The following is an 18282-nucleotide window of genomic DNA, read 5'->3' as shown; positions in this document are numbered from 1 at the left end:
ATAATGTGAATATAGAATTCAATCTCTAATGAAAATATTCTTTTGACTTTTTTAGAAGGGATTTTCATCAAATAAAAATACTGATAAAGATATTTAGGTAATAGGTGTTCAAATTCACATTGTTCAGTAATTAATTCACTATTCTCTTTTGCTAGAGATACCATTATGAACTGTGTAACAAATAGGTTCAAAAATATAAAATAAATGAATCTAAAATCTATAAAGTTGACGAAGCAATTATATATGTAGTTGTAAGAGTAATTGCAGATTACCATTATTGAAGGCAAAAATCATTCTAGGGATTCTTTCAATTAGGGCACCAATATCAACAACATTTTTATTACATCATTGAGAAAGTTTCATCTTCATATTCAGTTTCACATTAGTATAAAGGAAGAGAAAATAAACTTGATTTCAAACTCATGAAAAATGCATCTTCTGTCTTCTTACTACTAGTAACTGTGTCACAAATGAATGAATATCTCTTCAATGAGTTACAGAATTGAGTGTCTAATTTGAAAACAGAATGGAAGGACACACAACATTTTTATTTCACAACAAAATCATCATTCATTCTACATACTAGAGGAAACTGTTCATTGAAGTGAATGTCCTCTGCGGCTCTCTTCGAGAAGCATTTCACCAACAAGAGATTTCATTTTCAAAAGCCTTCCCAAGTAGTTTGTTTAATTTATTTTCTTTAAACATTCAAATTCCATAAATGCTTTCAGACTTGACATTTTTCCTTACAGGCAAAAAAGTCATAACCCAGGAAAAGGTCACATTGCAATTAGAGACATTCTTGTCACTCAAAATTGGGTCATAATTTCAACTTTATAAAAAAGTGAGGCCTTTTTGAAACAATCTTGTCACTTTCAGGAGTGCAAGGAACTAAGATAAGATTAGGTATTATTCATGCTCCAATCAAACTACAGAACCTGCACACTTTCTTAAATGGGCATCAAACAGAGGAGGTTAGTTATGTTATATCAAAGTTTGGGACTGGAGGGAACAGGAGGATATTACCTATTCCATTTAATACATTGCCATGATATATGCATAAAATATATACACTCCTACTGCTTTGTGTACATATATTAATGCATACATACATTTATTTCCTAGGAGCTTATAGTTTTCAAAGAATATCAGTTGTGTATGCACCATGTGCAGTTTTTAATTATGCCCCACAAAAATTTGGATAATTTTCTTGTCCTTTATTTCCACACATACACAGACAAATTATGTCACACACATATTTCTGTCGATTTAATCACTTTAAATTTTTATGTACATATTTCATATTATACCTTTCTCACTTTCACCCTCTTTTAATCCTTAAAAATTCTTCTCTTGAATGAGTTCACTTCATCTGATAAACTGAACTTTGCTCTCAGGTTTCACATTTTTTTTGCATCACCAATAAGTCATACCTTGAAAAATGGCAGCAAAACAACAAGGAAGATTATGGGAAGGTATAGAAGTGAGGAGGTTGGAATTTGGGTTAGGAGGAGACAGGGTTAGAAGGTAAGAAGAAGGATGTGTAGGAGAAGAAAAAAGGAGGTCTAATTGGATGGGATATTTAGGTTTTCTGCCCTCAATTCCCCATCATTTGGAGGAATTGGCATAAAAATTCACTCCATACACTAGCTAGAACACTTTTTGAGGAAGAAGTAGGTACGTATGCATGTTATTTACATATATATATATGTATTATATATATTTTTATATAGACAATACAAATAATGAGTGACTCCAAAAAAGGAATGACGATTAACAACATTGTCTGTCCGGCAAAGCAAAAACATTACAATGAGCTTTTTTATACCAAGGAATGAGGGTGGAGGAGGATAGGGACCATGGGGATTTTTCATAAGATTATACAGAGATATAATATATAACAGGATGTCTTGCATTCTTTCACCTTTTAAATTCCATTCTGAACAAAGAGGAGGACATTTTGTAGGAGATTAAGCGATGCTGTTATGTTATCCACTTCTTTTTGCCATTAACCTATATTTTTCCATTTTCTATTTTTTGGGTCCTGAAAAAAGTAGTTTATTTGCTCATTTTTCTTTTTTTATGGATTTTGTTGTTCACACATCTAAACTAAGCTTCATTTGTTAAATTTTTCTTAAATTCAGTCACTCTAACACCTCCACCCTCAACATAAGTGCACACACTCTTATACCATGCTGCATCTGAAATCCATTCATACCTTAAACAAAAACAGATAAAACATAACCTATACTTTGCTCACACTTACTTTCCTTAGAGCTCTGGGCAAAGCTTTTCTGTTTTACTAAAACCTCTCCTCATTTTTGGAAACCACAGCATGTTTATGCTTTTTTTTAGATCAAGTCCATACATACTGGGTTTAGGTTCCATGGCAATGGCATGAGGTAGGCGCATTACTCTGCTCATTCCAATGACGCCAACCCTCCATCACCAACAACAACTTTAATTTTTCAACAAGTCCTCACTTGCATCTTTTTTTTGAGCATTCTCATCTGCCGAACACTTTTTGTGTCTCCACATACAAGGTTTTCTTGGGAGAGGAGTGGATTTTCTTTTGAATGAGGGGGGGGGGGAGAAGGTTGGCAAAATGGAGAATTGTTTTCTTTAGAGGGGTGATATAGGGTTTGAGGGGGCTCGCGGCTTACTGCTCCATCAAGAGGGACCTCTACGTCCCTGCCCATGCGACAAACAGTGGCAGCACGAGCATAGCATCAGCGGAGGAGGATGCAAGCGCCACCAGCAGAGCCAAAAGGAGTGTGGATGGTGGTGGGGTGCCAATGAGAGCCAACGGCGGGGCCAGTTCTGCTTCTGATGCTGTTCGTGGCAGGAACAGCAGGGCAAGAAGAGCAGTGGCGGCTCCCCCAAGGGCCAACAGAACAACAGGGCGGCAGGGCGAGAGGAGAGCTGCGGCTGCATGGTTCTTTCCCCTCTGCATGGCTGCTGGATGCTCACCTGGGAGTGGAAACAAATAAGTGATTTGAAATATTGACCTGGTTGGGGACTTTGATACTGGGAGCAGTTCTCACTGCCTTCCTTAATGCCAGTAAATGTTAATTTATTCCTTGAAAACAAAGGTTTACTCCAAGTAGTGGACAATGAAATTTTAATGTACAAATAAGGAATTTATTTCTTTTCTTCTCTGATAGGGGATGGATGGTGATGAAAGAGCATGAAGGGCTTTGATTGAGAGTTTTATGGACAGCTTTTTGCCTCAATTGGCCTATAGAGCAGCAAATACTTGCAAATTATTAAGCTAAAACTTTTTTAATTTTATGAAGGACAATTTACTACCTACTTCCACATGCAGATGGAAGATAAGGATTTCATGTGATCTTTACTAATATATAGCTTTATCAACCAGTGTTCCAAATTGAGAATAGACAAGAAAAGTATATTTTCATTTCCCCACAAAATATCAGTTCATATACTCTACTTTGTTCCATGATGTCTATTTTGTCTGTCCATTACCCCATCTATCTTCCTCAAACCCCCCCAAGTGCCCATCAGCCCTCCCCCCCACTCCCACCATTTACCCCAACGTGAAACAAAAATTCCTTGAAACCCTCCTCCCTCTCACTCCTCCACCTGCCCCTTCTTCCTGGAAGTGTCTAAGGTATTTAAGGTATTTCTGAACATGATGATACCACACAGTTGTGAAGCCATGGTCATCAATAAATTTTAATAGTAGAATTGCTGTGTATCTGTTACCTGGACAAAAACCCCAAGATATACCCTATAATGATAATCTGTCCCCCGAGATGGATCAAGAATTCATATCTCTACCTCTCTTCCTCTGCCTAATCCCTCCACTATTTCCCATATCACTCTCACCAATCACTCAATACCCACTGCTGTAAGAACATTCATTTACACCCACTGGCAACTCTCATCTCCCCATCTTACTTTCCTGCACTCCACTTTCCACTCAACCACCTCATTTTGCTCCCCTACTACTATCTCCTATAATATCCTATACTACTACTATCCTATTAACAATCTCTTCTTCTTCATCATACCCTTTCCCTCCCCACCCACCAGTTCTACCTCTTACCTTCTATCCCAAATCCTCCATTCCCTTACCACACCATTTCCCTCCCATCCCAACTTTCCAGATCCTTTTCCTTCCCCTCACCCCCTCTTGCTATAGCTATACACCTTTCCCTTAACACTCACCATCCCCTTTCCCCCATGTATCTCATGTGACATACGTGTCTGAACTATGTAGTAATAATCTTGAGTAAGCTACTACAATGTACTAACACTTGTCAAAGAATAAACATTTTTTTGTAGAATGCATTGTGTCACATGCCTAACATTGTACTCCTTAACAAAATATTCTAATTTTTTTAGTGTTACCTACAATATGAAAACTTGAGACATGTTTTGATGAAGGCATCCTTGGAAGTATTGATTCATACATGCCATGAATGAAATTCATAGCATCTAAGAATATATTAATAACATTTAACCACTATTAATATGCCACAAATCACAAAACCAAGTCCTGAAAATAGTTTTCTTTCTAATGACATTGCAGAATGATATGCAGACATGATGAAGGTAAATAATTTGAAAACAATAGCATTGAGTTTCAAAGGAAGTTGCAAAGCAAAGCTATTCATTAAATAAAGAGTGAATAAATAAAGTTGGTGAAAAAATGAGCATATTTGGGAAGTATTCGGTATGACCATAGTAATAAGGCTATTAAGAGAAGAATTAAATTATCAGAATAAAGTTTTAGGAAGAAGAGGGTATTTGACACTTAGCATCCAAGTAAAGAGATAAAATAATACATTCTATATTTGAGTGGCATTAAAAATTTTGTAACACTGGTCTTTGAAGCAATACGATAAGTTAATGGGAGATTTCCATGAAGTGGGTATAGGGAATATCATCAGCTGTGCTGATGTGCCAAAATAATAATTACTCCTGGTAAGGCCAGCCATGCCATCATAAACAGAATTTCAAGGTGAAGTGTTGGAGCCTGATGAAAAGTAGTGTACATAAGACTAGAAAAATCCTACCCAGCTCATATTGTACTCAGGCTGTAAATTTGTTAAGACCCACTAATTCAATAAAGAGTTATTATTTAATGAAGAAAGAAATGGTATCATTGTTTTTTTCCCTGCAATAGCACATCTTTTCAATTAATTAATGCACAAGATAGAAATGCAGCTCTGTAAGATGCTTATTCAATAGCTTTACATGGTGCTCTAGTATGCATGCATACTTAAATATATTTATACTGACATTTAATGGAGAACTAAAATAAATAAAAATATATTGCAGCTGAAGATTGGATATTGAACTTTGATATATCTAAGTTATGGGTCCCAGTATCATGAAGTCTAGACACTATGTTATTATGAAGCGACTATGGGTGTTGCTGGAGGAAACACTTGATATTGATTGGGGATTAAAATAAAGTGGCAGGCATAGGAAAAGATGAGAGTGAGGGAGGGAAATCAGTAATAACCATGAGTAGAAAACTATTGTTTTGCATGAGGAATAGTTTCATTTTAACCCCTGGTTCAAACAATACTAATTATATAGGTACACCTGGAAAATGCTTAGAGATACCATCACAATATGGCTGGGCATAGATTTAGGAACAAATTCATCAAAATGGAAACTTCTTCATAACAGGAGGAATAATATTAAATAACAATATTAAATAACAATATTAAATAATAATAATAAATAATGATAATATTAAATAATAATAATATTGTTATTATTTTATATTTATGCTGCATTTCTTATCCAAGAGGCAAAATATAGATTTTGCTTGTTTTCAATTCAGGAAGACAAGATTTACATTCTAAATTTGTGATATTTCTACAAAGGAAAACCCATTCCCAGGAGTTCCCATTAAAAGTTTTTTATCTGAACTAAATGCCACTGCCAGATAGTATAAGTACAACTCATATTAGAAATATACAAGATGTGTTTACTCCCTGTAATATGTATAAAAATTCCAAAAGAATACCTACTTCCACAGTCAACTTCAATGATTGTAAAAGGCTGGCATGCATATAATTATTACTCTTGAATTTAGTTCATATAGGTGATTGTCAGTACATATTTCTGTCAGTATATATTATCTGAGCTGATCTGAATAAAGCAATGCTGTAAGTCAGTTTATTCAGCTCCATCTTTTTAAATTTGGAGCAGAGATCTGGGGCATGGTGGCCTAATGGTAATTTGGCTGCTGACTCAGGATTATTATTGTTTATTATCATTATTCTACTGCTTAAGGTAGTTTTTGAATGTATTGAGACTGAGCATGCCTATATTTCTCAGTGTTGCCAAACAAGACACACCCTGGCATCCCATGCAACCATTCTTCAATCCCCTCATACATTCCCTTCATCCCATCCAGCATGCCTATCTTGCTGCATGCCCTTTCTTACTTGCCCTGTATCCTCTCTTCAACACATCCCATTGCCAATCAAAACACAATGTCTCCTAATTGCCTCCTTTTTGCATCCCCTCCTCTTCTTTCTTGGAGAAATCTTTGGATATCTCCAAACTTTTGGACTTTGCCCCATTCAACCTTCTCTATCCTTCTCCACACCTAAATTTCAAAAGCCTCAGATCTAAGTCCAAAAACACCACTTCCATGACCATGCTTCTTCATCATACAAAAACATGCTCCATATCAAATTTTCAATAAGTTTTTTCTAAATATACATACTCAACTTTCGTGTCATCAATTCTCACATCCTTGTGAAAGCTTCTTTCCCAATTCTTCTCCTTATGCCCCTACTACTTTGACTATTTTGGTCCGAAACACTTTCAAAATATGTAAAATGTGCCACCTGCTCTAATTGGTGGCCTCGTAATTTTATTTATAGAATAGGTAATCCCATTGGTAAATGCCAATAATTTTAGTAATGTGGCTTTACTCTTTCCTGAAAACATGTAGTAGTATGCCTTAGTATGATGTGAACTCCACTACCCTGAATTTCCCAAAGAAACCAGCTTGTAGATTATTTATTGCAAATGGTGGCAGAACAGAGGTAATATTCTAATGTTTTTGTGCGTAATGATTTTTCAATATAGACATCATTTTCAATTTTTGTGATTATTTTTTCAAGATGGGCTAAAAAAAATGTTGCTACATTGGTTTTTAACAGACATTTGTGTTACTATGTCACCAAGATTTACGAGACAATGTTATTTTAAAACCTTTAAATCTTTTTTTCAGTCAAGAAGAACTTAAATAATTGAACTGAAGTTGTATTAAGACAGAACTATTTATAATTTGAGTTAAATAAAATCTGTGAGTAGAGAGTTAATCATGACATTAATTGAAATTCATAGAGTATACTTATATTTTAAAAATACAATTGAGGATTTAGTTATTAGTTGCATATTTTTGTTTCAGGGAAAAGAGATCTACTGTAGATGTAACAGATGAACTAATATCCCAATTACATAAAAGGGAGAAGATAGTGGAATAATCAAATGTGATTTATGGAAAGTCTTTTGAATGAGTGCAATATGAAATCCTTCAATTTTAAATTTAAATTGAAAAGCAAACACTCTTCTTTCACAGGCATTACATTCATCATGACTATGCAAAAGAGTAGGGATTAATGGTCAAATGAATGTAAACAGGAGAAGCAATTATATGGTATTCAAAACTAATTATAATTAAGTTTATTTTAAAGTTTTTTAGTAAAATCCTCATGGCCTTCATAACTCATCCTTTCTTTTTGACATATTTAATGGAATACCAGTGACTTTTCCAGAAGACAAAGATGATGATTCCATTGACTATGACATAGGTAACTAATTAAAATTTAGTGTTGTTGACAGCTCAGCACTCAGCTAACTGCTGTAAGAAGCAGGGTTGACCCAGATTTACCAGTGAGCTTAAATTAACCAAGAATGTACATTCCCTTAGCCTTATTAAAGAATCAAAGTGATTTTTGAAACTCTTGTTAGACTCTGGAACCCGAAATAACCCTCTGAGTCAAACTCCTGAAGACATAAAACTTGTAATTGTATTGGATTAGTAAGCCAATTGGTAAGAATTTAGATTAGTAAGAATATTGTAGCAAAAACAGAGAACAACTAAAACTTGCGGCCAAAGAGTATCTCATCTCAAAATAACTATGCTATGTGGTACCAAAACATTTATCAGGATAAATTAATTGATTTCCTAAATTGGCCCTTATCATGAGAAAGTTTTGTAAAAGTCCATTTTATTCTTAAACTTAAACCTCGACTCAATCTTTCTAAGACCAAGTCCAGAAAATATTAAACATGTTAATTACATGAACACTTTTTAGCCCAAACTCAAAAGATTTCTACGCTAAAAATATATTCATTTGCGAGTGAGTATTTAGATTACAAACTCTAAATGCTCTTGCACCATTATTTTTGTGTTTATAAGAACAGGTCGATGAAGAGTGCTTACAAGTTTTTATTTGCATTAGTTACTGGGTAAATTACCTTTTTTATATTGTTCGTTTGCTGCATGATGTATATGTGGTACAAGTTACATTGCTTTGACTGATATTGCATCAGTGGTAGCCATTTCAGATAGAATAATGTTTAATTTCCCTTAGGCAACATTGGACAGGACATAAAAACAATATGCTACATTGAAAGTTTTTTTTGATCCGAACAAATCATCTGCTGAGGCCGATGTAATTCATCTCTCAAGACTTATGGAGTATGTTTTTTCCACAACTTGAACGAGGTTTAAAATAAATTCCAAATAAGGTGGACCCAGAGCTGCAAAGGCTACTCAACAGAAAATATTGCCTATATATGAGACAACAATTACAATTTCATTAGGTGGCATCCACATGCTGGAAACAGAAAAATTGCACATAAGGTATGCTTATGTGTGGTGAATTCCAAGACTGCTCATACTTAAACAAAAGGCCACTCGAGTGCAGATTTGTTTGTTGTTGAAGTTGATGTAACAGGATGATTTCGAGTTTCTTTTGCAATTTATTAATGCAGGTGAAACTTAGCTATACCATTTTGACCCTGAGAGCACAGATCAAAGCTCTGTTTGGAAATCTCCACAATCAACAAGCCCGGAAAAAGCCTTCATGATTGGATACAGGAATGTAGTGAAAATTCTTCAAAGTCATATCAAAGACAAGAGGCCACATGTCACGACAACAGGCTGGATGCTGCAGTTAATGGACAAGGAATGACCATGGGAAGAAAGCAATTGAGTTTTGAAGGAGACAGGGGTTACACACAGTAACACTTGGCTTAGACCACAAGAAGCATAGGCATATATTGAAATACCAGGTGACTCAGAAAGGTATCAGTCAGATTTTATTATGGTAAGGCACAGATTTAGGAATGGCATGATCAATTCACACAGTTTCCCAGGAGCAGATATGGACTCTGATCACAATTTAGTAGTTATGAAGTTAGTGTCCGAAAAGATGAGACAGGGAAGGCATATTAGGAAATGGAATGTTGAAGCTTATGTTTCTATATTCAATTTCCTAGCAGTAGCTAGATCTATATTAACTGGATTGACAAGGAAGTAGTCTCAGCAGGCTGTAGATAAAATCATGACTGAGGGAAAAAAGCCAGTACTATTGGAGAAAAATGAGAATATATCAAAAAAGGAATATTGAAGGCCACAAAAGAAACTCTAGGAACTGATAATAAGAAATGGATAAAGAAACTATGGATCACAGATGAGGTGATTAGAAAGATAGATAAGAGGAGGAAATGGAAGAATTTAAATACAGAGTGAGGAAAATGGCAGTACAAAGAGTTAAATAACTAATTGAGAAGGATAACAAATAGAGCAAAAGAGGTGAGGTTGAAGATGTAATGCAAGGATATGGAAAGTTTTCAGAGGAAGGGTGAAATTGGTGCCCTAAACAAGTTGTTTAAAACAATATTGGGAAATAAGAAGGGTAAATCTATGTTAACAGAGATAAGTTGGGTAAAATACTGGTTGAAACAAAAGATCCAAGAGAGGTTGATGGAATATATAGATGACTGTACTATGAAGAACTTAGGCCAAGAAGGATTGAAAGAGAATTGCATAAATAAAGATAGCTTAGGTCCAGGCTTACTCAGTGGTAAGATATAAACGACAATATGGCAAATGGAATCAAATAAGGCCATGGGGGTGGACAACATACATACCTATGAAACTACTGAGCAGTTTGAGAGAATTTGGGGAGAAGAGTCTTTAAGGTCTAATTCGTAGCTTTTATGAGAGAGAAATCTGGCCGAAAGACTTTGTCAGATCTGTGTTATGTAGTTAATATTTTAAAAAAGGTAAAGACCACATCATGTCAGGATGACAGAACAATAAGTTTGATTTTGCATACAGCTAAAGTGGTTCCCAAGATAATTATAGCGGTAGTTAAAAAGATTCTTGGAATCATCACCAGATGTCAGCGCCAGCATAGGGAATTTCTCACATAGTAATAGGTAATCCCTTATGAGTAAACATGTAATGCATCAGTGCTCTTGGGAAGAGATCTCTGGTGTGGATACCTCTCTGCTGTTGTTCCCATCAAGTGATTTGTGTAGATGGAAAAAATTGAGATTCAAGCAGGGCTTACATACTTTGCAAAGGAAGGTATGAAAGCAAAGGAAATTCATGCTGAATTCAGAACACTCTGGGGGACTCTGCTCCTTCATATTCAACTGTTGCCAAGAGGACAATTGAGTTTAAGTTTTGCAGGGAGAGCTTAGATGATGATGATCCCTGTAGTGGTTGTCCAAAATGTGCCACCACCCCAGAAATGTTTGCAAAAGTGCATGAAATGGTAATGGAGGATCACTGACTGAAAGTGCAAGAAATTGCTGAAGCTGCAGGGATGTCATCTGAACAAGCATATCACATTTTAACAGTAAAATTGGATATGAGAAAATTATCTGCCAGATGGGTACCATGACTCCAGATGCAGGATCACAAACACATAAGAATGAAAATTTCCAAACAATATGTTTCAAGACAAACAATTTTAAGAGCAACCAGCATGATTTTCTATGCCAGTTTGTGATCACAGAAGAAATTTGGGCCCACTACTATTCTCCAGAGACAAAACAGCAGTCAAAGCAGTGGAAACATGTTGATCACCATCACCAAAAAAGTAATGGCAACATGGAAGGCCAGAAAAGTAATAGCTTCAATTTTCTGGGATGCGAAAGGGATTCTGCTGATAGATTATCTTCCCACTGGTCAAACAATTACTGGAAAATACTACACAAACCTCCTGGACCAATTACAGTAAATTATACCTGAAAAAAGGCCAGCTTTAGCAAGGAAGAAAGTCATATTTTATCAAGAGAATGCATGCCCACACATAAGAGTCATTGCAATGGCGAAAATATGTAAACTGAGATGCAAATTGGTGCCACATCCACCTCATTTCCTTAATTTGGCTCCATCAGATTTTCATCTCTTCACCAAGGTCAAAATTTTCTTCAATGGGTGGAGATTCTCTTCAAACAAAGAACTAACAACCAAGTATTTGCAGGCCTGAAGGAATCTAATTTTTCAGATGGGATCAAGACTTTGGAACAATGCTAGATCAAGTCTATGAGTGTACAGGAAGACTACATTGAAATATAAAAAATTTTCACAGAGGTAAGTATTTTATTTCTAATCCATTCTGAGAACTTTTCTAATTATCCTCATAATAAGAGAATGGAGTGCCAGGCAAATGATTACTTAGGGGATGATCAGCTTGGGTTCAGAAAGGGGAGAGACATGCATGGTCCCATTGCAGAAATAATATCACTAATAAAGATGAATAAAGAATACAATCAAAACAAATTTGCTGGTTTTGTAGATTTTGGAAAGACATTTGATAGAGTAAATTGCGAAAAATTAATGAGTATATTGCAGAAAATAGGAATATATTGTAGGGACAGGAGGCTAATCTGCAACCTGTGCATGTCTCAGACTGCTCAGGACAGAGAGTCATGATGGACAGTGTTAGGAAGAAGAGTAAGGCAGGGTTGATCATTATCATCTCTGCTATTCAACGTGTATCTGGAGGAAAGGATTAAAGAGGCATAGGAATGACTGTAGATATGAGTAAAGTTGGTGGGGAATTCTTAAAATCAGGTTTGCTGTTGACCAAGCTTTAGTTTTTCAGTCAGCCCAGTGAGGGCAAGCATTTCTAGGTGAATTGAAAATTCAGGATGGTAGTCATAGGATGAGATTAAATGTAAAAAAAACAAGGTTTAGGAAGTTTTCGAGAGAGGGAAAGGCTAAGCTAAAAATGAAAATAGGATGAAAAAAAAAAGAGCAGGTGGACCAGTATATGCATCTTGGAAGTGTTTTTGACCAAAATGATCTAATTAGTACGGATGTAAAGAGAAAAATTACACTAGCCAAAGAGGCTTTTGAAAGGAGGAGGGAATTAATGAGAGGGATGTTGAGTGAGGATGTTAAGAAAAGGCTTGTGTAAACAGGGGCTCTATGAGAACACTGTGACAGAGGGAAGAGTTTTAGGTAGATGAGGAAGGGGCAGGAATAGAATAGGAATACCAGATAGAATTAAGAGAGGAAGTAAGTACATGGAAATGAAAAAGGGCTTGTCATAGAGTAGGATGTTGGGTTGCATATTGATGGGAGAGACAAGATAATTGTTTGGTAGCTTTTGCCCATCTGAAACCTACCTTAACCAGTAGATTACCTATAATAATAAAGGTATGCTGTCAAGAAGTGATTGAAAAAACCTCATGTTTCTGAACCCCTTATTTGGGCCATTCTGACATCTTTGCAATAGACATTGTTATAATATATCTCAACTATTCATTTTACAATTATTCTATATAAATGTGCTATTAATTGATTATTCAACACATGACTGAAATGTTGTATGCATTGAATTTTTACAATATTTGTCATAGGGTAAGATAATGATTGTTATAATTGAAAAAAAGCAACTGGAGGCCAGCAAAGTTGCAAACACATTTTTAAATTTTGGTTTGTATGATTCAATTAGACTAATTTTTGGATATGCAAAGATATCTCGAAAAGTCTCTCCATAATTAAAAACATTTAAAGACTCTGGCAATCTCTAGACATCAGTTGTCATCTCATAAATACTGTAAACTATTCATTAGCCTACAAATTAGAAATGTTTTAATGCTACATTCATTTGCACTTTCATAAATGTAAATGAGTCAATACTTGATCAAATTCTTTTAATGCAAAATAAACATATTTTTTAGGGTAGTAAAAAACATGACCAAGAGCACAAGCATCCATTTAAAAAACTCTTTCAAGTTCTATAAGTGTTTAAATTTAACATTTCCTTACCATTTAGCACATGCAACAGGACACTGGCTGAGTCCAAGTTAGATGGTGCACAGGTGTAATTGCCAGAATCTTCTCGGCGACCACTGTAAATGATAAGGGTGCCAATAGTTGTGTCTGCAGACACCCTTTCCACCCTTATATCCTTGGCATCTCGATCATAGTTGAGCACCCTCTCCCCATCGTGGTACCAGAATATATAGGCTGGCTCCTCAAGGCTCTGTGTGATGACACATTTGAGGTTGACTGTGCTGCCTGTCTTCACATATATGTCTGATTCTCCCATGATCTCTATCTTGGGCACTGCAAGAAAGATATGAAGAGATAAGACTATGAGAAAGCCAATAATGTTAATCACATCTATTCAGAGAAAATCATGTCTCAATGAGAACTTCAACATGAATATTAAGAATATAATATTTATTATTACAGTTATTCGCAAATATTATTAGTATGTACTAATCAATGGGGTGGTGATAAATAATGAATTCCAAAAAATATTAAATGTATAAGGACTATTAAAAGTTATGCTAACACAAATTAATTTCTGAGAATTGCAACATCATTCATCTGTTAACCCTTTGCTGCAAAGCAGGTTAATTGAAGTAATCTATGTTTTCAGGCTTAACTTTGTGGAAATCAATTATCACTGAAGTAAAAAAAAACACAATGTATCTTTCCACCAATTTTGTTTAGTATGACTTGCTTTAACATATCTGCATCATTCTCAGGTGCTAAGTTCATAATGCAGTTCAGTATAGATGCTCAAGTAGAGGTGAAGGGGGGAAAGAGGTGGCGGGATTGGTTGAAGTCCGTGGGGATGGCAGACGGAAGGAAGGGGAGGTTGGCGAGGGAGAGTGGGGGAGGGTGAAGTCCTGGGGAGTGTGTCACCAGAGGGAAGGGGGAATGGAGAATGGAGGTGGCAGGTGACTAGGAAGGTTCAGGTTTGGGGGTCACAAGGCATGTTCTTGAATGAGAGGGAGGTTTCCAGCAGTGGGGAATAACTTTAAAAAACAATGTAATTAAGAATGCTCTCTTTTCCCATATCTTCTTATCTCCTGCTCTTCTAATATGCCCACTTTGCACCCTATCCTTGTAAGGTGCACAATTTCCAGAGTAAAGTCATTTGCATGTCCCTCCTCCAGCAGATGACTTGCAAAGTGGGATTGGGATGGTTTCCCATGAATGAAACTTTTCCTATGCTCCTCTGCTCTTGTTCAGAAGGATCTCCCAGTCTGCCCCACACATATGGTTTCACAGTCTTTGCATTTAAACATGCACACTCCACTGTTGTCCAAATGATTGGCCCTGTCTTCAATTTTGATGGGTAAACCCCTTTTATTATTCCTATTGTAGAAGGCAACCCTGAATTGGTCCTTTAGAAAGACATTTTCCTATTCTTTGGGTTATTTCTCCATAAAAAGGTAATTTGCACCACTTCAGAGATGAAGACTTCCCTTCAAAGTGGTAGTAAAGAAGTGAAACTGCTTTGTTCTTTACCTTTTTTAAAGCACTGAATATAAAAAAAACAGTTGTATCCACTTATGGTTGCAATTCATTTTATAAGATTAAATTTGATCCTTATTAACCACCAATTCCAGAGCAGAAAACAGCCAAAACTCACTCAAACAATGAGGTACGAATAATGTGTTAATGAAACCATCAATCATATAATCTTACATGTAAAAAAAGAATTGGCTAAAACACATTCATACTAGGATTTAAAGACATTTTTAAGTGCTAACATACATTCATCAAAAAAGACTAGGCAATTTCCATGTATACCAGGGAAAAGAAGATGTCACCAAAAGATTTAAGGTATAATTCTAGCACAGTTAAACATGTTGTCTTTTAATTCACTTAGTTGAACTGTGAAATGTAAAAACAATCTGCAAATGGTATTTGAATGCTGAAAGAGATACAGATATAGTAATGAGTGTGGAATCTTACACAATGATTAATTTACAAAAGTATAGACCAATGCTGCTGAGATCAGCAATGAGATTTTAGCAAAGCTTATTTCTTAAAATTACTTGAAAATCAAAAGATGCTATGAACACTTCATATAAAATTGTCCTGTGACATTTAGAAGAGAATTTTTCCCTTCTAGAGCACATATAATGTAGTAGTAATATAATATTGTATTATTATTGAAATTACTATGGATTTTAAGAATGGTTAATACTACATACTGATAATACATTGATATCGATTCTCAAATGTACGTAAATTCATGTTATGCTATTGTCACAAACATATCCCATGTGAGAGACCAATCTGAAATTTGACAAGAAGTTAGATGAAACTAACATGTCAAATTTGTACTGTCTTTGTAACATTATTGCAGTACACTAACTCTAATATTATACTATAAATCGAATTATACTATAAATACATTTTATGCCTAATTGAAAAGGTCAGGGGGGGAACGGCTGGTAATACAGTATTAATGCGACCCTGCTTCCCTACTCCAATCCAAATTTCTTGTGACTCAACAGAAATTGTCATCAGGGTACACATTTCCATACGACCGGGCGGAGCAGAAAATAGCTCTCCTTTCAATCAATTTATTTAAAATAAAAAATCCTTTTAGAGATAATCGGATTCTTTGAAAAAATCAGTCTATCGAATTTTTCACCCACGCATCTTTTATGTCCCGGATATTTGAGAATACCACGATGGTCCACGGGAGCAGGAATGCTTTAAACCTATCACCGCAAGACACAGACGCGGAAGACGATAGGCCGATAGCACAACAATGTTTACTTAGCCTGATAGGGAAAATACGCCCATTTGACATAACATGCGTACCGGGGATACCGTATTTTTACGAGGCTCTTTTATATTTGACATGAGTGAGGGTCGGTTGATGATATATGGTACCTTTCTCGGCAACTTCAAAGCACTGGAATTCGGAATCTTCCCGTGACTTCGTAGACTATTAGTTTTTTTCCGAAGGCTCGAAATAAGGAATAAAACAGTAAAGGAAGATTTCAAGGCCGAAATAATTATTTCTGAGGGTATCTGGACTTAAATGGAAAGAATTATGAGCTAAGATGCCACGCTTTCTAGATGTGGTTTTGGAATGAAGGTAGCTTGGGCAAACTAACTAGAAAACGATCTCCTAAAAATAATCGACAAGTATAAAAATTAAAGCAAAGGAACGGTCGGCCGTATGAATATAATGGGAAGAATCAACCCCTGCCGTCCTCTTAAAGAGAATCGATTCTTCCCATAATGACTATTGAAAGTTCATCCATCCGGCACAATAATTTTAATTAATTATGTATTTGAAATCATCCAAAATATGAGGATTAAAAAAAACATTTTTAGAATGGCATTCGTGGAGTTTGCTACAGCGACGTATATCTCAATATTGTTTTTTATCTAGCTTGTTTCGACAGAATGTACTCAACCACATTAAACAACCACACGGTTATGTTTTTTCATGACAGGTAGCTGAATGAAACATTTACATGTTGTTTATTTCAGGATGTCTCACCATTAAGCATGTTTGCCGGTAAGCTATTAAGTCTACTTCTACTGGAGACATTTTATCCGTTGCTCTGTGTTAAGTGTTTGAAAAGGGAGGAGTATCAGCTGGCTGTGGAGAGTATCATGAGCGAGGGAAAGAAGCTGAATACTACCGAGGAAAAAAATAGGAATATTTTAAAAAGAGATATCGAAAGCCGCAAAAGAAACTATAGGACCTATAGGATATAGGATACTATAGGAACTATAGGATAGAAAAAGGACAAGGAAATCATTACTTACGGACGAGATGATTAAAGAGATAGATGAAAAAAGGAATGTGAATACAGAGTTAGGTAGCAGTAAGTATAGAGAGTTCAATGATAAATTGAGGCGAGTAAAAAATAGAGCAAAAAAAGCGTGGTGTAACACGCAGTGCGAGGATATGGCAAGTTGTCAGAGGAATGGTGAAATTGGTGCTCTAAACAATAAGGTTGAACCAGCTTGAAAGGAGGTAAGTTTAATTTCGCACGCAGCTAAAGTGGTTTTCAGGATTATAGATAAGAGGACGGAGAGCAGAGCAAATGCTTAAGGAATGATCAGTTTGGGTTGGAAGGTGGGAGGCAAACTTGATAGAATTTCAGTAATGAGATCACTAATCGAGAGGAATATAGAACACGATCAGGACGCATTTGCTTGTTTCGTAGATTTCGAAAAGGCGTTTAATAGAGTGAATTGGGAAAAACTTATGAGCATATTGCAGAAAATAGGAATAGATTGGGAGGACAGGAGGCTAATTCGCAATGTGTACATGTCTCAGACGGCTCAGGTGCGACTGGGGCAAGGAGAGTCCAAATAGGCAATGTTTGAAGGGTTTTCCATTATCACCCGTGACTTAGAACGTATGTGTGAAGGAAATGATTAAAGAGGCATGGGAAGAACTAGAGATTGGTATGCAAGTCGGCGGGTAGTTACATTTGCTGATGACCAAGCTTTAGTGCATCAGTCAGCCAAGGGGTACAAGCATTGATGAGTGGACTGGAAATTCAGTGCGATAGATATGGGATGAGAATCAATATAAATATAAAACAAAGGTAATGCGATTTCCAGAAAGAGAAAGGCCAAAGTTAACACTGAAATTGGGGGGCAGAAACTAAAGTAGGTGGAACAGTTTACGTATCTCTGAAGTGTTTTGGACAAAAATGGTCAAAGTACAGGGACGGCACCTGTAATAGGGACGTAAGGAGAAGAACTTTATTAGGTAAAGAGGCTTTCACAAGGAGAAGGGAATGGATAACGGGGACGTTGAGAAAAATGTTAAGAAAAGGCCCGACAAAACTTTGATATGGAGTGTAGTTATGCACGACGCTGAAAAATGGCCATTGAATCAGACTGATCGGCGTAGATTGGGGGCTTTTGAAAAGTAGTTACGGAGAAGGATGAAGAAGGTAAAGTGGGCAGAGAGAAAAACAAATGAAATGGAGGAGTATGTTAATCGAAGGAGCTTGGGG

At 36.1% G+C, this 18282-nt stretch overlaps 1 protein-coding gene across 1 annotated transcript in view; it reads right to left on the bottom strand.

The window, feature by feature from the left end:
• Nucleotides 1-325: 325 nt before the first annotated feature.
• LOC139695469 (matrix-remodeling-associated protein 5-like) overlaps nt 326-18282 on the bottom strand; it is a 98327-nt gene continuing 80370 nt past the window's right edge. The window contains exons 4-5 of the mRNA XM_071594254.1: nt 13304-13603; nt 326-2970 (exon numbers count right to left, since the gene is read on the bottom strand). Of these exons, the coding sequence (XP_071450355.1) occupies nt 2684-2970; nt 13304-13603 (587 nt within the window). The 3' untranslated portion in view covers nt 326-2683. The remainder of the gene's footprint in view (nt 2971-13303; nt 13604-18282) is intronic.

Source organism: Hetaerina americana, unplaced genomic scaffold, assembly GCF_022747635.1.
Source record: "Hetaerina americana unplaced genomic scaffold, ioHetAmer1.1.p SCAF_6, whole genome shotgun sequence".
NCBI lineage: Eukaryota > Metazoa > Arthropoda > Insecta > Odonata > Calopterygidae > Hetaerina > Hetaerina americana.
Note: the sequence above shows the minus strand (reverse complement) of the source record. Positions and strands in the feature narration are given on the sequence as shown.